This window comes from Metopolophium dirhodum, chromosome 1 (assembly GCF_019925205.1).
Source record: "Metopolophium dirhodum isolate CAU chromosome 1, ASM1992520v1, whole genome shotgun sequence".
Lineage (NCBI taxonomy): Eukaryota > Metazoa > Arthropoda > Insecta > Hemiptera > Aphididae > Metopolophium > Metopolophium dirhodum.
The window spans coordinates 77,277,378-77,299,880 of NC_083560.1; the positions used below are offsets into that span (position 1 = coordinate 77,277,378).

The 22,503-nt window shown below is 30.9% G+C and overlaps 1 protein-coding gene across 1 annotated transcript; it reads right to left on the reverse strand.

Moving 5' to 3' along the window:
• Nucleotides 1-2,727: 2,727 nt before the first annotated feature.
• On the reverse strand, nt 2,728-3,378 carry LOC132941824 (uncharacterized protein K02A2.6-like). The gene has a single exon (XM_061010016.1). It carries the CDS (start codon nt 3,376-3,378, stop codon nt 2,728-2,730), a length of 651 nt encoding a protein of 216 aa, XP_060865999.1.
• Between the last annotated feature and the right edge of the window lie 19,125 nt (nt 3,379-22,503).

Here is a 22,503-nt window from a genome sequence, read left to right on the forward strand (position 1 = left end):
GAAGCCATTGGTGATATATGGACAACTGAACTTAAGTTGGAGAATGGACAGAAAGTACTTGCGGTAGTGGTATACATCTCACCAAGTCAACGAATCCAAGCCATCATGAAGTATATACATTTCGTACTTCTTCCATATACTCCAGCTGGATCAGCGCCGAGCCACGGCAGTCGTCGTCCGCCGGGGATCACTGTGACCAACCGTCTTACAATACAACCGACGCCGGGGGGAAATCATGTGGCGGCGGCTCGCCACATATTATTATTATTGTATTATCAATCGAAATGTTTGTTTTTGTTCATTATATGAATTTTATTATTTTATATTTAAACTGTTATTACGGTGGATCGTTTTGTGTTCACCTTAGTTATAATACTAATATAGGTTAAGGCCTCATTTATGTATTATTACTACTGTTGAATAGTGTTCACTTATTGCCATTATACGGGCCAGGTACGTTGAATTATAGTCTGTTCGCCCGGGCACCGTAACGCGACACGCATCTTGTCACACACCGATCAACCTGTGTAATTCGTTTGTAGTGGTGTTATAGCTCAGATAGCATTAGTTGGGTTCACCGCGCAAATACTAGTGAGCTATGTGGTGTAATAATATGTGTTGGTGTGTATATGTGTGTGTGTTGGCTCAAAACTATAGAAATAAAATTATAAGGCAGGTTTTGAGTGCAAATATGTGTGTATAATTTCAACAAACAAATTATAATATCAACCAACAGGCTCCTACAATAAGGTGGTTGGCATAGGATAATTATAAAATAATGTTTACCCCAAAGATCTGGCAACTTTCATACAAGCAATAGGCAGAAATTAATAACACAAGTGTGTAGGTTAAAGCACCGTCGAGCAACAATAAATATAATATAAATAAATGAAAAAATACTCGGTGTAATTACCGTACAATAGTATAAAATAATAAATAAAGCGGGCGTCCAGTAAAATATAACAAGTACATAATAATGATGCAGAATAATAAATAATAAATAATACAGCATGATCACGCTTTGACACGGCTGTTGTATTCCCTTTTCGGTTATACCAGTTGCGTGTTTGTAAGTTCGTCTTCGATGAGGAAACAACTATATTATTTTAAGATTGATTCCGGGAGGATCTTATTAGGTAATAAATAAAAAGTCTTTGATTTACTTAACTAAATACTTTTATTGAATACGAATTCACATGAGTCCTGTGTGTGATATAAAATACAACTGCCGGCGACGCTCATTCGGTATTTCTTTATTGCGTCGACGGACATTGCAAAAAAGGTGCTTATTGTGCTAATTACTAATAATTTATAAACAAGGGTTCGTAACACCCTCAGGGTAAAATGAAAGTATATTTCCCATTTAAAAATATTTAAATTATTCTGGGTAATGGAATTTCAGAGGAATGAGTAACTTCTAAGTCTTCATATGTTTTAAATACAAGTTCTTTGTTTTGCTTATTCTTATACATTAAAAATAATAATACTAATACTAATAATAAGCCCACACTGCTGACCATAACTATTACACCGATTAGTAGATAATGATTTGAGTCATAAATCGTATCGACAACATTTCTTTTAAGGTGACTTTGTAGTTCATCTAGTTATTTGGAATTTTCAGTTATTTTATTCAGATAATCATTTATTCTTAAATTTTCTTTTGGAAACAAAGTGTTATCCAATTCTTTATTAAATACAGTTTTTAATATATCGACATTTATAGATAAGTTAAGTTTTGGAGGGTAATTTTTATTAATGTTTGTACTTATTTTCCTTTTAGGTACAAATTTAATTTTGTTATCCGCAGTGTAAGCCTTGTTTTATTATGTTCATTTTTATATACAGAACATAGTATTATTTGGTATAAAGACTAACAACGAATTAATTTTAATAAAAAATAATTAAAAGACTGACTTTATTATTTTGAACATAATTATTTAATAATTGTTCTCCTCACATCATATGGTAATATAATATAATGATTAGTGAATAAGAAAATAATAAAAACATAATCTCTATAACTGTTTATCAGCTATTGAGTTATCACAACATCTCCCTTTTACATTTTTTTTTTTTAAATACAATTAATAATAATATAGTTCATAGTACATAGTTTAACAGATTTTTTTTTTTTTTTAAATACAATTAATAATAGGTATACATTTTAATTAATACCTAATCTAATAGGTTTTTTAACTAACTTTCCTCTTTGTGTTTTAAAATTAATATTTGTACCTATCTCACTCTTTTGTTTTTCAACTTTGTCTACCTCTTTTTTATTCAATTCATCGTTAACTATAACTTCATCATCACTTTCATCCAAATCCAAGTCATAGCTACTCACTTTTCTCATAAATATTGTATTTCGCCTGAGTATCTTTCCCTTTTCATCTTTCACTAAATAAAATCTTGGCCACTTAGTTTTATTCAGAACAACAGCTTTAGACCATAGTTTTGTAAATTTGTCTTGTAACATAATATGTTCATTTGGTTTAAATTCTTTTTCAACATATGTAGCGTTTTAGCATACCAGTCTTTTTGTTTTAACTTTTATATTTTAATTTTTTCAGAACAGTCTACTACAGTTGGATTTAAAATTTTTTTATTTATACTATTAGTTTTTGATCTTAAAACTCTACTTTGCAGCATCTGAGCTGGAGACCAAGTTAACCCTGCTACAGGAGCGTTTCTATAACTAAGTAAATACAAAGACAAATCAGGGGATCAATCTTTATTCTCACTTTTAGCTTTCTTTATTATGTTTTTAGCTATTCCTACTGCCTTTTCCGCAAGAACATTACTCTGGGGGTAATTTGGGCTTGATATTGTTATATTAAAATGCCATTCCTTAGCAAAGTTTTTGAATTCTCTACTTCCGCAATGATTGTTATCACATACTACTTCCTCTGGTATTCCAAACCGACTAAATAATATGTTTAATAATTGTATGACTGAATCACTAGTTTTATTTTTTATGCTTAAAACTTCTAACCACCTTGAATAATAGTCCATAACAACTAGGTAATTGGAACGCTCTACCTCAGCTATGTCTATTCCAATTTTTTGAAACGGTAACTCAGGGATTTCATGTTGTAGTAGTGGTTCTTTTATCTTACTAATACTAACTTTCCTACATAATTCACATTTTTCAATAAAATTTTTTACATCTGATGACATTCCTGGCCAGTAGAAAATGAGTTTAATTTTTTTTAACGTTTTTGTAATTCCTAAATGTGTTTCATGCAATTTTTTAATTACATAGTTTCTTAGTGCTTTAGGGATAATTATTCTGTTTCCAAAGTAAACTATTCCATTTTCTTTAATTAATTCATTTTTAATTTGAAAGTAATGTTTAATCTCCCCACACTCAATCATTTTGTTTGGCCATCCTGTGTCTAAATATTTTAACATTTTACTTAAATGTTCATCTCTATTTTGTTTCTTCTCTAAAATTTTTTATTCTATCATTTTTAAATTGTATTTCAACCTCATTAATTGCATGTACTACATCATTTAAATTTTCTTCAGTGATTTCAACTCTTTGTATATAGTATCTGCTGAGCAAATCTGCTATATACATGTACTTCCCTGGACAATATTTAACATCTGTATTATAAATCAATAGCTTAAGTCTCATTATTTTCAGTCTATTATTGGGTATTTTGTTTATTTCTTTTTTCATTACTGATATAAGTGGTTGATGATCAGTGAATATTTCAACTATTCTTTGCCCATATATTAATTTGTGAAATTTTTTACATGCAAACACTATACCCAACATATCTTTCTCCACTTGAGCATACATCTGTTCTGTGTCACTCATGCATCTTGAAGCATAGTATACACCCTAACGCTTTTCCTGATGCATCGCACTGTATAGTAAAATTATCTTCCATATTATAATTACTAAGAGTTGTCAGTTCAGTTAGAACATTTTTTAATTTATTAAACGCAATGTCACAATTTATACTCTATGACCACACAACATCATTCCTCAATAATCCTCTAAGTGGTTCAATTAATTCAGACATATATGGTATAAATATTCGAAGATAATTAACCATTCCTAGAAATGACTGAAGCTGTTTAGTATTTTGCGGTATTTTTAATTCCACAACAGACTTGACTCTTTCAGGGTCTGGAGCTATTCCTTGTTCACTAAATATCATTCCTAAAAAACGCACTTCACTTTTTTCATACTGTAACTTGTTCAAGTTAAACTTAATGTTTAATTTCCTGGCCTGGTCCACTGCCTGTCTTAATGCCTCATCGTGTTCCTGTTGTATACACACAGATGTTTTTGAAGTTAATTGTTGGAATATTTCTGGTGCGTTGGCTAATCCAAATGGTTATCTCCTAAATTGGTATGAGCCAAACGGTGTACTGAAAGCACAAAGTTTCATTGACTCACTTTCTAGCTCACACTGATAGAACCCATCTTTCAAATCACATAATGTAAAATATTTTTTGTTTGTTAGTTTATTTCTAACTTCATCAACAGTAGGAATTTGTACCATTTCACGCACTATACACTTATTTAAAGCCCTAGGATCCAGACACATTCTTAGCGACTTGTCTGGCTTTTCTATGACAACCAAAGAATGTTGCCACTCACTAGGCTCCTCACACTTTTCAATAATATTTTGAACACACAATCTCTCAATTAATTCTTTTAATTTTTTTATTATTTTTTTAGCTATTTACTATTTCAGTCTTTTAATTATTTTTTATTAAAATTAATTCGCTGTTAGTCTTTATACCAAATAATACTATCTTCTGTATATATAAATGAACATAATAAAACATGGCGCAGTCGTGAACTTATTATGATTATTACAATTAAATAAGATAGAAATTGAAGTGAACTAAAGTGTTCCACATTCCACATACGACCGTTAATCATGGAGTTCAACAAACCAGACTGTTTGAAACTAACAGGAAATGTTGCTGAAAATTTTAAATTATTCAAGGAGGAAGTCATGGTATTTTTTGAAGCAACGGAAACAACGGAAAAACCGGTAAAAGTACAGGTAGCACGTTTACTAAATTTAATTGGAAGTGACCGGGTTAAAATTCATAGAACATTTAACATTGACCCAAAAGAAGGAACTGTTAATGTCATTTTTGACCAACTAGAAGGGTATTGTACACCAAAGCGAAATGAAGTCATGGAACGTTACAAATTTTCCATGAGAAAACAGGGTTCAAGTGAAACATTTGATAAATTTTATGCTGACCTGAGAGATCTCATAAAAAGTTGTGACTTTGGAAAATCTGAAGAGAAATTATTGCGACGCAGATTGTTCTTGGCATTAGTGACAAAGATCTTCAAGGAAAATTGGTTCGTGAAGACCTGGACCGTGATAAAGTCGTGCGGCATTGTCAAGCAACTGAGCAAGCGGAAATTAATAGAAAGTTATTGGTGCAAGAGAGCGAGAACAAAATTGATGTCATTGAGAAGAAAAATTCCAACAAGTGCAACTCAACTAATTATCATAGAAGGAAGCAGCAGCAAGAAAATGTGTCGGAACAAATTGGAAGAGAACATTCAAAGAAAATGTCTAAGGAAAAGGGTAATGTAAAACATATAAATTTAATTGCTATAAGTGTGGTAAAGTACACGGTATAAATGAATGTCTGGCCTATAATAGAATTTGTAATACATGTGGTAATAAAAATAATTTTGCGTTGATGTGTAAGAATAAAGCTAAAAGTGAAAATAAAAAATATGAAAAAAGAGAAAACAATCAGGTTAACACAGTAGAAAAAGAAAATGAAGTGTATAAATATTTGTGTCTGGATGAGGTTGAAATAGGTACAAGTAACACATGGACAGACAATGTAAAAATAAATGAATTAAATGTAGAAATACAATTAGACACGGGTGCACAATTAAATGTGATGCCAATAGAAATGTATAAAAAAATTAAATCAGCACAATTGGAAAAAAGTGAAGTTGTTATTAAAACATTTGGTGGGTTCATATGAAATCGCAGGGCAAAATTAATGTTCAAATTGAAAATTATAAGTGTAAGACAAATGTTGTTTTTGAAATTGTTAATTATGAAGGAATGCCAATACTTGGTTTTAAGGACTGTAAGACTTTAAAATACAAATTTAATGAGGTACATGAAGTAGAAATAGAAACTAAAAAAAAACGTTTTGTTAAAGAGAATATTGATATATTCACTGGAATTGGAAAATTTCCAGATAAAACTAAAATTAAAATTAAAGAAAATAGTATACCTGTAATAAATCATCCTAGGAGAATCCCTATAAAATTAATAAAAAAATTAAAAGACTGACTTTATTATTTTGAACATAACTATTTAATAATTGTTCTACTCACATCGCATGGTAATATAATATAATGATAGGTGAAAAAGAAAATAATAAAAACATAACCTCTATAACTGTTTATCAGCTATAGAGTTATGACAACAAGCCTCACGATGATTTTCTAAACTAAATATTCCAGTTCCGTTTACACTTATTATTAATGGTGCTGTTACATTTTTACATGCAATTATAATATTTTCTTTGTTCGTTACATATAACCACGAATTCTTATATTCTAACTTATGCCATACATTGTGGCTAAGCTTAATGTATTTAATAGTGCATACGTTTGGAAGTGTTTTAGGATTTCAGAATAACATTGTTTCGCATGAATATCTTACGTGTTGTATAGGTTGCTCATGATTACAAATAATAGTGATTGTGGTTGTTTTACATTTTGAAAGTTGAAAATTACTTATTTCTATATAATATAAAAGTGATTTATCTATTGCTATAAAATCAGAATTTGGTTCTATAATAGCGTACACACTACTTCGTACTTTTACAGGTAAAGGAATAGATTTATACAGCATAAGATCGTAATTGTCAATTAATGGAATTTCCATAATAAACATAAGGATGCCTTTTACGTACACTACATTAATTTCCACTATCCGTAGTAGTTCCGATACCCCTTTTTCTGCTAGGTCAATTGGTAAGCCTAGTCCTATTGGAAATTTAATTTTTATTTCTTTTAATGGTTGGTCGAATTCTCTTGCGTCTAATATACTTGGATGAATATGACCTAAAAGTGCTGAGTTAACGATATTAACCACATTTTCTGTTTAGTAAGCGTACTGGGTTAAAATTATATTTGAGAGTGCTATGCGTTCTGTCAGTGCATTTTGGAATTTTAGAATAGGTACCTACATCCATCTTTATCACGTCTGTTTTATGTAATAAATGATTGTACCCGTCTACCAGAGATCCCTGTTTCTTTTCTAATTCGATTAATGAGGAATTTACATTTGTTAACATTGATTTCGTAATTTGTGTTTGCGTTTCAGTTATTTGGAAAAGTTGAGATTTAGAGCGTTCGAGTTCCTTGATTTTGTCGTGAAAATATTTAGCGTCAGAGTCGTCGCGTACACCAAATAGTACGTTAGCCAGGCGTCCTACCATATTAATTAGCCCTCTCCTAGAACGTATATTATATGATTTTGGTTGCTCGACAATTTTTATGACGTGCTTTTTGTTACTGTTGATTTCGGTCAAGAAGCTTGTCGCTTGATTAGTATACTGCATACCAACATATTTTGTGAATTCTATCTTAAGATTATTTCCTAACTCACAGGATTCTTTTATTTTATTAATGATCTCTTGGATTCGTGACTGTTTATCATTATAGTTGGTAATATTTACATATGTGATTATTTTCCAATGTGAATTGGATAGTTGGGGGGTACTTATTGTTTGAAAATATATCCCTGATGGTTGTGTGATAGGTGTGTTTGTGAATTGTGTATTTACTTGTATAATACTGCACAGTCTAAAACAATACCATATTTGTTAATTAGATTTATTATTGTTTTTATATATTTTAAATTTAAAAAATAATATTTAATTATTATTATTCTGAAAATATTTTCAATTCATTTTTGTGGATTTTCACTTCTTTTTTTCCTCGTTGAATGGACACATTTTGATTGTCGTGAATTCTGATAACTTCAAATGGTCCTTTCCATTTAGGGCTAAGCTTTCCTTTTTGAGTATGATCCTTCGTAAGTACTTTATCCCCTACATTGATATTTATGCTGTGTTCATTTTTATCGTAATTTGTTTTTGCCTTTTCTTTTGTTTTTAGGATCTTATCTCGAGCCAACTTGTGTGATTCTTGAAGTTTCTTACGTAGTTCAAAATTATAGTCATCATAATTATAACACGGCTCAAGGAATGAGGCACCTCAACTTGTCTTCCGTATACCAACTCATATGGTTGATAACCTGTTGTTGCGTGTATTGAACTGTTGTACACAAACATTGCATAAGCTACATACTGATCCCAATTTTGCTTCTGTTCACTAACGAAATGTCTTAGGTACTCCGTTAATGTACGGTGAGAGCGTTCAAGAGCCCCATTGGACTGTGGATGGTAAGCTGTGGTCTTGAAAATTTCTATTCGAAGTAACTTGCAACATGCTTGGAATATTTTACTTCTACTAAGTCTGAACCCTGATCTGTAAGAATAGAATCAGGTATACCATGAAGGCACACACATTCCTCCACGAAGACTTTTGCAATAGTGTTGGCAGTGTGGTTAAGTAATGGTATAGCAACTGAGAATTTTGTAAGATCGTCCTAGATCGTAAGAATGTAAGCATTACTTTCCAACGAAGTATCGATTGGCCCTACAATGTCCAGGAACATCTTTTCAAATGGTTTTGACGCAGATGTGGTGTCTACCATCGGCTGTTGAATGCTGTGGTTTCTACTTTTGTTAATTTGACACAAAGTACATTTTTTTACGTACTCTATAACGTCATTCTTAAACCCTTTCCAAGAATGATGTATTTTAATTCTTTTAACAGTTTTGGAAATTCCCTGATGTCCCCCTAAAGGTGTTAGATGGAATTCCTTGATTATATTTTGTTTCTCTGGTTCCGAATATGTAATATCTACATATTAATTCTTGAATTTTTAAAAATGTAACGTAATATCGTGAGGATTCGATCCCAAACTAACTGATCATGTCCACTACCAATTTTTCGTAGGGCCAGTCTTTCGATTTGGTTTTCTTCACAGAATGTTCTTAGGTTTTTTATTGCTTGGTAAAATGTTTCGTAAGTTGGCTTTTCTTGGTGATGATTCTTTGTAATTATATATAAGATATTTTTATCATTGTGTTGATTCTTGCTATTTCTGTTACCTCTTTATTTTGACTCGTTAAATTCTTGATTTTATCAAATTTACGCCTAAATTCTAAAGCTATCCCCTGGGACATCTTAAAATCCTTGGATAGGCAATGTCCCAAAACAATGTCTTTTGAGGTTTCGAATAAATCCCCTTGTACTTCAATAACATTAGGGTTTGTGATCAGCTTCGTTTGTATCTCTTCAGTGAATTGTTGATATGACTTTTGTTTATAGACATTTGAGTGTGACAATGCATGCGTTTACCTTTGATATTCTGCTTAAAGCGTCTGAATTAGTGTTCTGGGTACCTGGTTTATATATGACATCATAATCAAACTCTTCCAGTTGTAATCTCCATCTCACCAAACGAGCTACTGGATCCTTGACCCCAAATAGCCAGGTTAGTGGCTTATGATCAGTAACCACTGTGAACTTTCGACCATATAATATTTGATATGATATAAATACGGTCTGAATTGTTTTACTGCCCAGACTACCACTAGCAGCTCATTTTCTGTGGTGTTGTAGTTCTTTTCAGCTTTGTTCAGAGTGCGCGAGGCGTATGTGATTGGTAGGTCAGTTCCAATTTTTCCTTGTAAAATAATTGCTCCGATAGCCGTATTGCTCACATCTGTTGTTACGATAAATGGTCTATCAAAATCTGGATGCTGCAATATTGGTTCATTTGTTAAAATATTCTTAAAGAAAAGGAAGGAGTCTTCGCAGCTATCTGACCAGAATGGTTGATTTTGCTTTAATAAGTAAGGCAGCGGCTTGGCCTTTTTGCTAAAATCCTTTATGCACCTTCTATAATACCCTATCAACCCTAAGAAAGATTTGATTTTCTACGTGTTATCGGGTACCAGATAGTTAACTATACATGAGGAAACAACTATATTATTTAAGATTGATTCCCGGAGGATCTTATTAGGTAATAAATAAAAAGTCTTTGATTTACTTAACTAAATACTTTTATTGAATACGAATTCACAAGAGTCCTGTGTGTGATATAAAATACAACTGCCGGCGACGCTCATTCGGTATTTCGTTATTGCGTCGACGGGCATTGCAAAAAAGGTGCTTATTGTGCCAATTACTAATAATTTATAAACAAGGGTTCTTACACGGCAATAAGCCGATGATAATAATTATGATGATAATCGAGAAGTGATAACGTTGCGATTGAAGCAGGGACTGGTGTAACCACTCCAGTAGTTAACAATAATGAAGGACCGTTGAAAGCTGGTGTTAGACGGCAGGTTACAGACCTCCGAAAATATGACAATAATTATAGACACTGCGTGCCGCTTCATCTGCGGCTAATTAGTGATTACCGGTGTCCAAATATGCCCAAGTCTGAATCTTCTTAATGGTGGCAACGAAGGCGATGTTGCACGATATAATAATATTTAAACGCAGCATAATTCAATAATGGCACACTTACGTCCGACGCGTCGGGAATGCTTTTTGTAAGAACTCACTCTGCATAAATACACATATCACCGACAATAATTTGTTTTTCTTAACAATAATAATAGAATAAATAGGAATATATTGCATCACTCTATACGCCTCTTAATTACGGTACTATCATGGTAGAACCTAAGGTACATTTGTAAGCGATATTTTTTAGAATGTTGGAAAGGGTATTGAGAACTAGTAAAATGTGACGTATTGCAACCCACACGTTGGAGTGGTTCTTAGACCTAATCATTTGGTAATTTTACAATCTTGACGACCGGGCGTGTTAAGGTTCCGGTTGCGGCCCGCTAACGAACTACGTGCACTACGCGCCATGTGCCATCGCAACAGGGGAACGTTAGGTTCCTTAATAATAACCATGTCATTTACCGAAATGTTGGGCGCGTCGTTGGTCCAACGATTTCGAGTTTGTAATGTATTTATATTCGGTTCCAACCACGGAATCATAGACGCCTTGAGAGAAGCCATTTGGTCTTCGAATCTATTAATGAAATTACCGGAGGTCAGGAGTGATTAACTAATATTAATTATACGTCAACGGAATACCAGGGCTTGAAAACGTTTTCAAAACTGATATAAACCGTTTTAAAACCGAATATGAAACCGTAATCAAAAACGAAACCGAAAAAATTGGATACCGGTATTAAATTCAAAATTGAAAACGTAAAAATTGGAAAACGGTATTAAATTCAAAACCGAAATCTGAACAAATTGAAAATCGTTATTTTTTTTTTAATTGACGTGTTTTTAAATACGTAAATTCAATTAATACGCATAATTAATACTCATAATAAAATTGAGATTAGGATTAAAATGTTTATGACCATTTCATTATTAGCAAAAGAAAATTGGAAACCGGTATACAAAACCGAAACCTAAACGAAAATTTCTTAACACTGGTATTGCTAAGTTAAAACCAAAAAAATTAGAATCCGGTAGGTTTTTACGTAAATTCAATTAATACGCATAATTAATACTCATAATAAAATTGAGATTAGGGTTAAAATGTTTATGACCATTTCATTATTAGCAAAAGAAAATTGGAAACCGGTATTCAAAACCGAAACTGAAACCAAAATTTCCTAATACCGGTATTGAAAAATTGAAACCGAAATCAAAAAAATTAAAAACCTGTTTACAAAATCGAAACCTAACCAAAATTATTTCAATCGGCTTCAAGCTCTGCGGAATACCCCTTTTCAGACGCATCACAGAACCCGCATAAATGACACTGTATGCCATGTTGAGTACTAACGAAACGGAGAATAGTTACCTGCTTCAAAACGGGGAAATCCGCAATGAACCTATCAAAACGCAACCGTTTATGTTGACCAAGAAAGTGAGTATTTCCCCGCATACCGGTATGCCGGCAATTGCTTCTAACGCTTTGTCTCTCAAACAACCCACTAAATAATAACACATATGTATGTCCGGAATATTAGGGTCTCAATGGACCTGGTTGGAAAAATGGTCACGAAACATTAGTCATTTAAAAATTTGATGGTCAATGGTATCTCCGGCAACCGGGCTGGTTTTACATAAGGCCGCTACCTGTCTGGGCTTCTACAACACTTGCTGACGAGCTACGCGCCTAGGTCCTAATAATTTCTACATTAGCTTCTGGGTCTTCGTTTAATTGGAACTAATTCACAGACATGAGTTCCGAGACGGATAAAATATAATCTCTACGGAAAGAGACGTTAATACTACGACTTGACCTGTTACTATTGACAAAGTAAGTAGCCCTACAAACAAAGATCAAATCGCGAAGTTCCGCGATCTGATCAATAGAATACTCTGATTCACGACCCAAATATATCAAACTATAAACCAGCGCATCGCTGTAGATTGTAAATTGCGACCATATCTCATCGACTTCATCGGTAAGGATCGATAGCTGATCGACCAAACTTAAATCAGTTTCACACCACACCACACCCACCACACCACACCACACGGCCATGCGTCACGAATACGCCTAATACTTTCATCCCGTTTCAAAACGGACTTTTTACGTGCGTGCTCCGCAGCACCTGTATCAACCGGATCAGGCATTGGATATAATACTTATCAATACACAATAATAATAAACCTTAGTTCATTAGGACCTTAAATAATATCGACTAAAAGGGACCACGTACCTCTTTCCAATATACTACGTAGAATATGCCTACAATAAGCCACACCAAACAAACGTTATCAATCAGCCGTACCGTTGTACAAAAGTTACAATAAAAAGTAATAACCCGTTAAACGAACAACGCTCAGTTACCAAAAATGTACCACCAAGCTCCTACAATAAGGCGATTGGCCTAGGATGGTGATAAAATAATGTTCACCCCAGAGATTTGGCAACTTTCATACAAGGAACAGGCTGATGGTGTTATAGCTCAGCTAGCCTTAGTTGGGTTCACCGCGTAAATACTAGTTGACCTATGTGGTATAATGATGTGTGTGTGTGTGTGTGTGTGTGTGTGTGTGTGTGTGTGTGTGTGTGTGTGTGTGTGTGTGTGTAAGCTTAAAACTATGGAAATAAAATTATAAGGCAGTTTTTGAGTGCAAAATATTTGAGTATAATTTCAACAAACATATTATTATATTTTATAATATATGTAATCAAAAATCGTATGTAACATAATCGTTTATTTATCGCTTCAAACCAAACGACCTTTGGTAGAAGAGCCTTATTGATCATTAATCCTACTTCAATTTTGCGCCTAGTGCTTGATCCTCTGCAATTATATAGTGTTATATCATTTGATTTTATTCTGCCACTTCCCGGCTATCTTATTTATTCAAGCCCTATAATCGATTATTTATACCTTTTAAGATCGTTTATTATATTACTTTAATTTCACCTACTTTAAAAATAGTTCTAATATTTTTCTGTAAGCTAAAGTCATAATTGGTGTGATGAGTGATGAGATTTTTTTTTATGAATTTAAATTAGTACTAATATTCCAATTAATATAATCATTTTAACTACAGACAACTATATCTGAGCCTTCAAAACAATTATTTCGTCAGATTTTACAAGAAAAAGTAAAGAATCATTTACCCTCCCCAGAATTAAGGAGATTTGTTTTAATATTAAATTTTTATTAATTAAAAACTATAGTTTATAGTTATGTTAGAAAAAAGGAAAACATTTAATAATGCATTTTTTCATCCAAGAACTATTCATAAATAGTATGAAGTGTTGACTGTGCCCCTGGATTCAGTAAAAAAGCTTTAGTTCTTCTTCAAAACAAAGTAAAATGGGTTTAGAAAAATTATTTACTTGTTTGTTCATTGATGATAGATAAAATGGGAATTAGAAAAGAATTAAATGGACACGCCATGCGTTTTCTGCTTATATTGATTTTGGTAGTCCGTTCATAGTCAAGAGTATCGCCATTTAGATGCTTGTAATAATGTACTTAACTTTGATTTTTCTTTTGATTCACAACTTAAATTAAAAAAAGTATTATCTTGGACATGAATATTAGTGCCTACATGTTGGTCTTTATTGTATGTTATATATTTGTTGCTTTTTTTTAACTACTTTATCTTTGTTGAAATATTCAATATTTAAATCCTTGATGTAAAATGTATTGTAAAACTATAATTGAACTATTTACCCCTATGGGGTGTTTAAACTTTAAATAAATAAAATATGAAACAACCTTTATTATAAAAGTTCTAATATGAATATTTGTAATGTATAGATTATTATTTGTTAATAAAAATCCAACTGTGTTTATATCAATATTAAATTTGTAACATATTATTTTTTTAAATAGAAATAACAACCAAGATATGTAAGTATATTATTATTACTAAGCTAACGAATACCTATTTGTTTACCAATGTCAAACTATTTATAGGCATAAGAAAATTTGGATATTTATTAGTTTTTTTTAAACTATTGTCGATAATAAATAATGAACACCTTTACCTACTTGCCCGCTTTTTGTATTGTTTAATTTTTTCTTTTTCATTAATAAATGATCTATCTGTCTTATCAACTTCCATTCTTCTTTATTTAATTCATCAGCCTTCATAATATTATATAGGTACCCGTTACATTCAGCCATTTCAACCGTATATCCTAAGAAAGTCTTCGGTCTTCCTCTTCCTCTTCCTTTCATCTATTGATTCTTCCTACAATTATGTTGGTCATGAGGCGATTATGTTGTAACATAATGTCTTATTTTATTGGCTGTTGCCATTTTACTCCAAAAATAAGATAGGTACCATGGAAAACTCGACTGTCTATTTTCTTCCAATAAATAAATATAATAATGAATTAGTAAATATAAATAATTTTTGCATTTGAAAAAAAAATCTGTTATATATTGTTATTTACAATTAAAACGTTATTCGACTTTTTCGTTTATCGTTATCTAGAATTAAAACGTTATCCAAGTTTTAAGTTTATTGTTATTCAAAATAGTGCTAATACCTATACAATTTAAAAGTAATAACTAATTCGGATAGGTAATGGCCTGGATACGAAATATAATATAATTATTTCTCAGATTGTCGCATGAAATAAATGTTTCTACGAAACCAATGGACCTTTTAAATAAATAAATTTTAAAATATTTCATTTTACGTTCGTGAGAAAAACATTGAACGATTAGGTCAATTCCGGCAACGTTAAGTGTTTGTCCCTGTGCTTTATTTATAGTCATTGTAAATGCTATTTAACAGGAAATTGACTACGTTTAAACTTAAAAGATAAATCTGAGGGTATAATTGGTATTCTTGGTATTAAAACAGTTTTTCCATTACCACAGCCCGTTAAGATTATGCACTCGAACAATGAACTTCTCAATTTTTGATTTTTAGTCTTGTACCGTTGCAAAGTGTGGGTGGGCTCAAAATTCTCATTAAAATAATAGGTGCCCAGAAGGTGTTAAAGAGTTAATAAATTTAGTTGGGAAATAGACTGCATCCTCCTTTTCTAAAACTGTATCAACTGAATAGTACATTTGTGATTGTGCGTCAAACCACTCCTCGATCTAGTACTGGATAGTAGTGTTCTAATTTCTTCTATTGTTTGGAAAATGTCTGCATTGCTTTTCTTTTCAATCCAGCTAGTGTGAAGAGGTCTTCTCCAGGTCCATATTTCCATTGTCTCTAACTGTTCTTTTGTTTCTACCATACAACAGAATACTCCATACGTTTTGCAAAGTTTTTCCTTAGATTAAGATTATTATTTGTGAGTAGTTGTCATTTCTGTGCGGAAATTCTTTTTACATTCGCTATTCGATATTTCATTTCTACTGAACATCTGGTGTCATTGATTCATGTACCTACTCTTTAATATTTGTATTATTGTAGTTGATTAATTTTTTAATAATCAAGTTGTTAACGACAGGAACTCTGCTTTCTTTACTAACTATCATGGCTTCTATTTTATTTTTATTGAGTTTCATAAAGCATCTATTTAAGATTGCATTAAATGTAGAAAGTAATTTATTGTACATTAATAATAGTTTTTTTTTGTGTTAATGTCAATATAAAATTTATAAAATATTATTTTTTTAAATTGTAGTAGCAACAAATAAGTATGGTGTTGGTAAGTATATTATTATTATTTATTAATGTATATTTATAAATTATGTAAAAATCTTTTACAACTGAATCAAATAGTATTATAAGTAAGGACTGCCTCAGAAATTTGTAAGATGCTAACATTGTAACTCATAAATTTCGTTTTCTCCTACATATTAATGTTTTACAACATTTTAAACATTAATGGTCTACTAAGACATTTCCCATTAACCTATCTCCTTTTAATTTTTAATTATTGTTAGAACACACATAGGTACACACAATATACGGGCAGTGTTTACATCTAAAACTACAAAACGTACGAACTTTAATTTTGGAATAATGGTTCTTCAAATGATCTAGATGTGCAATAAGAATGGATTTTCGATATTCACATTTTAAAGAGTAGGTAAAAAATAAAAAGGTATCTTAAGCTTCAATATGTAAATTGAAACTTTTTTGTTTATAAATGGTTGCCTATGGTTACTTAGGCGGATCAGGTACAAGAATACATCAAATTGACGCAGTTATGGTCTCAAATGAAAAAAACTGTACCTATCTTAAAAAAAAAATTATTTATGTGTGTAGCTAACATACTCAAAAACTACTCAATTTAATTTGACAAATATCTTAGAGATTGTTTTTAGAGATGTCGGAAAAGTTTAGAGAGTAAGAAGTTTAAACCATGATAAAAAAATGCCATCTACTAAATCCAACCTGAGATTTACGGTTGCCCATCTAAGTCAATTTACCGGTGAACTGAGGTACACTAAAAATGAGATAAACATAATATATTATAAATATACTATATGTATAGGAATTGCACAACAAAAACTGCACATGGGTGGAGCTATAATATTCAGCTAGTATTGTATGAAAATTATGAGCTTTCAAACATACACTTATAAGTTCAATATATGCTCAATTTTTATGAATGAAAAATGAAAATTATATTGATCAAACTGTACCTATTATAAACGTTTAACGCTTTTATTTTAATTGTTTAAAATATTTTTCATTAATAATAATTTTACCGTCAATATTACATTTGTACAATTTTTAATTTTTAAACAGTAAGGACCCAATATGACTGCAAGTATATTATAATTATTAATATAATGAATGACAAATTTAATAAAAAGGAAAAAATCTAATACCTATAACTCAGTAAAACATTTATAATCCGCAGGCGATTGCCTCAGAAATGTATAAGTACCTAGCTAACATCGTAATACATACATTTAGTTTTCCCCCATTTATTGTCGTTATATAAAAATTTAAAATTTAAATGTTTTACTAAGGTTTTTTCTATTATTCTATCCTCTATTCATTTTAAATTTTTAGTTATTTAAAATTTGGTCTGCGAGTTTTAATCATAGGTACGATACAAAAAAATCTATCTATATTAGAATGCAATAGTTTAGAAGATCATTGTAATTCTATTAAATGTCTTAAGAGATCCGGGACAGAATATCAGTGATAAATTGAAACATTAATAACTATGGTGATGTAAATATTAAATTTGTGAAATATTATTCTTTAAACAGGTTCAATATCCCAAACATATAGTACAGGTATATTATTATAGACGTTAAAATACATTTTTTATTTAAATATAAAATATTATATAAATTATTAAAATACCCAAAGTTAGAAGGTATCCACACTGGTGGGCCTCCCTCCTCGCGCCATTTCATGTTATGTACCTTATATTGGCTATCAAATTTACTTATTGTATGTAAATAAATATTACAAAATGTAAATACTCTATTTTCATCTAAACAAAAAAAAAAAAAATAGTTTTTGCCGGGGACTGAATCAGACATTGACATAACTTATAAATGTTATTTTGGCCACATAATGTTATCATATTATTATGTAATTTAAATAAACATTTGAAATTTAATTATTCTACTGCGAGATAACTTTTTATTCCATACTCTGTTATTTTTTAATTACCTATTAGTCATACATATTACATAATTAACATATAAGCATACGCAACACAAAATGTCAAAGCTAAATTGCAGCAGTAGTTCGTATTATAATTGTAATTTTATTAAGTTCTCGTGAAACCTGACATAGACTCTTTGAACATATTTTTTAAGTTACTTGTCCTCAAGGTTTATCCTAATTTAATATTTTTGACAGTCACAATGTACTTAATTAGAATTGTATTAATATAAAGTTTAACAATAGATGAATTACACATAACTATTTGTCTTGAAAGAAATATTATATAGTCTGGTGTAAATGAAATCAAAAGTGTGTATATTTTTAAAGGATCTTTGACTTGAAAATAATTTGCAAATGTGAACGGTTTTCACAAAAGTCTATATGTAATCAATCATCAAAAATCATTTTTTTTAAATTATTATGTCGTAGTTATAAACTTTTTGAACAAATAAACAATTTGTTATCGACATTAAAAGAAAAAAAATTGAAAAAATCGAAGTTTGTGTAACTTTTAAGTAACCAATCTTTACAATTATTTTATTGTATTATTAAATATTAAAAATACCGGGTTCATTACATGATTACAAAACTTTCTCGTATTTACGTTCCCGGTGTAAGGCTGTATCCGAATTATGTTTATGAGCTCACATTAATATTACTCAGACTCCACTTACTTCTAATTCCCGTGAATTTTGGCCTTTCATAAAGTATAGACGTAACGCTTCTTTGATCCCTAATCAAGCATATTTAAATGATATTTCCACTTGTAGTTCTAAGGTAGGTAGCAGATCTATTTTCTTATTTTTTCTCCTCCACTAATAAACCACCATCTTCTGGTCCAAGTCCTGCTCTTATGAATAATAAAATCCAGCAGTTCTCCTCCTTGCCATCCCAATTATCATCTCTTCTGAGGAAGTATCTACTCCTCTTAAAAACACTAACTAATGTCCATGGGTTGGGACCTGATGATATTCTAGCTTCTTTACTCTTCAAATGTCCTGAGGTACTCTGTTACCCACTTTGCACTAGTTTTCACAAGTCTCTCACGGATGGGAATATTCCATCTGTTTGGAAAATTAGCATTCTTACACCTGTCTTAAAATCGAATGATCTTACTCTCATCACTAAGGTGTGGATTATTATGTAAAAAAAGTAAAAATATGTAAATATTTATGTTGTTATTTTTGCCAAAATATGTAATAAAATCATGAAATATTTAACAAAAAAAATGTGTATTTTTAATTTATATGTAATCATTAAAAAAAAGTAATATATATATACAGAACTCTGATATTAAATAGCATAACATTTTCGTAATTTAATTTATTCATGGTCTTCGAAACAGTTTAAAACAACGTACATTGATGACTTCAACTAAAAAACAAAAAATTTTCTAAAATATATGTTAAATTATTTTTCAGCTCATTAGTTTGCATAATATCTTTAGTTTTTGCAATAGAAATTGTATTATCCGAATCAAGATTTGAGATTAAATCTTTAATTTTTTTTGAAATTGGTGTTCAATTGTTTCAATGTGTTGCCCTAATCTATACTAAAAGCCAGTCCCGATTTTTTGTAACACATACAAATCCACACCGTTCAACGTATCGTCACCAATATTTTTACTGTTATATCTGACAGTCTGCTGAAGGTTTTAGTATCACTTTTGTTAATAAAAAATAAGTACTTATAAAGTTCTTGAAAAATAAAAACAAAGCTAATCTACTTACGCATGGGGTATTTCGGGTATTCCCGTTACCGATCGCGTTAGTGTCTATAGTTGGGTTTCAATCTACCTGCAACCAGACTTTTTTCTCTTATGTATGTTTTATCGGCGTATACAAATGAATTATTTCTAGAAGTAAAATTCAACAATCAAAATATATCTATACTTCTATATTCATATATTTACGTGCTAAATATAAGCTATATTTGGAAATGGAATCTTTGTGTCGAATGTACTCTGAAACTACTCATACGATATTCTTGATTTTTTTTTTTAATAAAAGAGTATAAAGCGAACCAGGCTATAGGTTTAATTTCAAAGTAATTTTATAATTACCCACTTGACCAAAATATATATTTATAAAATAAACAAATCTTATGCTCGACTGCACGAGTAACAGCCACACTATTTGCAAACAACTGTCCATAGGGGTGGAGCACGCGGGACACAGCTAGTAATAAATAAATATTATTCCCAATTCCTATAGCCCATAGCCATATCCATATCCATTAATATTAACATTAATATTAATATACAAAAATTTCAAAGATGATGCGAAACTGTTTTCCCGTATATCTTCCAATATTGATTGTGTATTCCTTCCGTCATCGTCGGCCAATAGTCTTGTTAACTGGTGCCACACTATTGGTATTAAATTATTATAAATCTATTACCATAAACTAATAAACTATGACAAGTCGTCGTCTCAGAATGAAAAGGTTCTAACGTAATTTATGTAGTTGTTCAGGGGAACGTTTTTAAATTTGGACATTGAATAACTTTTTTCACCATAAATACTAAATCGTGAAAATTTTATGCAATATCAAGAAAGCTCCTAAGAACACAATTTTACCTGCAATTTGTTTTTCCTCAATTATTGATTGAGTTAATTATAAAAAACCAAAATATTAATTTTAGAATTAAAAGGTTTTACGTGTAGAACTTTTTTATTCTGAAAATAAAAATTATTTATTTAGTAGAACTTTTTCATTCTGATTTAAAACATTTTTTCTATGCTGTGATACCAACTTCTAGTGTAAATTATATTAAAAATTATAAATTTTTTTTTTATGCAATATTTTTAGTTCATAAGTTAAGTATTATTATATTATAACATACCTGTATATGTGGTGGGCGAGGGGCCCCCCACCTCCCGGAATTTTTAACCGGAACCTATTGAATATATTGGAACCGAAACCATACCGAAACCCTTTTTTTGATTTTCTTAGGAACCTAAACCAGAACCGGAACCGATAATTGAATTATTTTTTGTTAGCGCTATCATTTTATTTATTCTATTTCTCCTCGAGTTCCTGTTGAAAATTTAAGTACAATATCACGATTTAACAATTACGAAGAAAAACGCAACCATATAAATTAAACGGCATAAATCATAAATCACAATAGGTTAGGTTAGGTTAGGCAACCATATAAATGTCAAAAACGACATTCAAATTTATATACTATGTGGCATGTAGGTATTACCTACCTTATCACCGCAACAAAACAAAAATAGGTGATAAATTTATGCTGGAATAATATTTAATCATGGTACAATAATAATTTATATTGTACCAGTGGTATAACCGTATTATAACGGTACCTTTTCATTCTGAGATATTACATTTAAGACCGTTTAGAACTATTTCATTCTTAATTATTGTTTAGAATGAAAAGGTTGTAACTGATATTTCTCGGTTTAACCCTTATCATTCACGTTTTTATGAGTTAGAACCTTTTCATTCCCTGTATTTCATTGTATAATCAACGGATCGATACGATTTCAAGATTGAATTATACAACAATAAATATTAAATAATTATATACAAAAAAACCATTTTTCAAAGAAAATTATTTAAAACCTTTTTATTCTGAGACGACGAAGTGTAAAGTAATACAGTTTCTAAATCATGCAATCTTGCTGATTACACTTATACCTATAATGATTTACCCTTAAATCGAGTCTCCCAGATAAAGAATCTAGGTATAATATATACTTTTTCACCTCCCTTTAGACCTCATATTGACTATATCACTTGTAAGGCCTTAGACAAATTTGGTTCCTACGTCACCATACTAATAATTTGACCTCAGCAGCCTGTTTAATAACTCTTTTCTCCGCTCTTAAATTCTTGACTATGACTTGATCATTTGGAATCTGTACGGGCCGGGAACAAACAATAATAGGCCGTGGTGTCCGGTCACCAAACTACTTCGCACGCTCACTCACACACCGAACGACCTGTGTGTAGTGGTGTTATAGCTCAACTAGCATTGGTTGGGTATGCCACATAAATACTAGTGAGCTATGTAGTGTGATGATGTGTGTTGGTGTGTATATGTGTGTCTGTGTGTGTGTGTGTATGCTTAAAACTATGGAAATAAATTATACCAATAGGTTTATGGTTCAAAATAATGAATATGCGTGTATATTTTCAATATACAAGTTATTATATTATTAATTATAATACACGTTTTAGATATAATAATAATGGCTCAACAGCAGTTAGACCAGGCAAAGAAGAAAAAATGGCGGAAAAAAATCCCAACCAAGATTTTTTTTTTTAAAGATTTAATAAAATATGCCCTATAACATAGTAAAAGT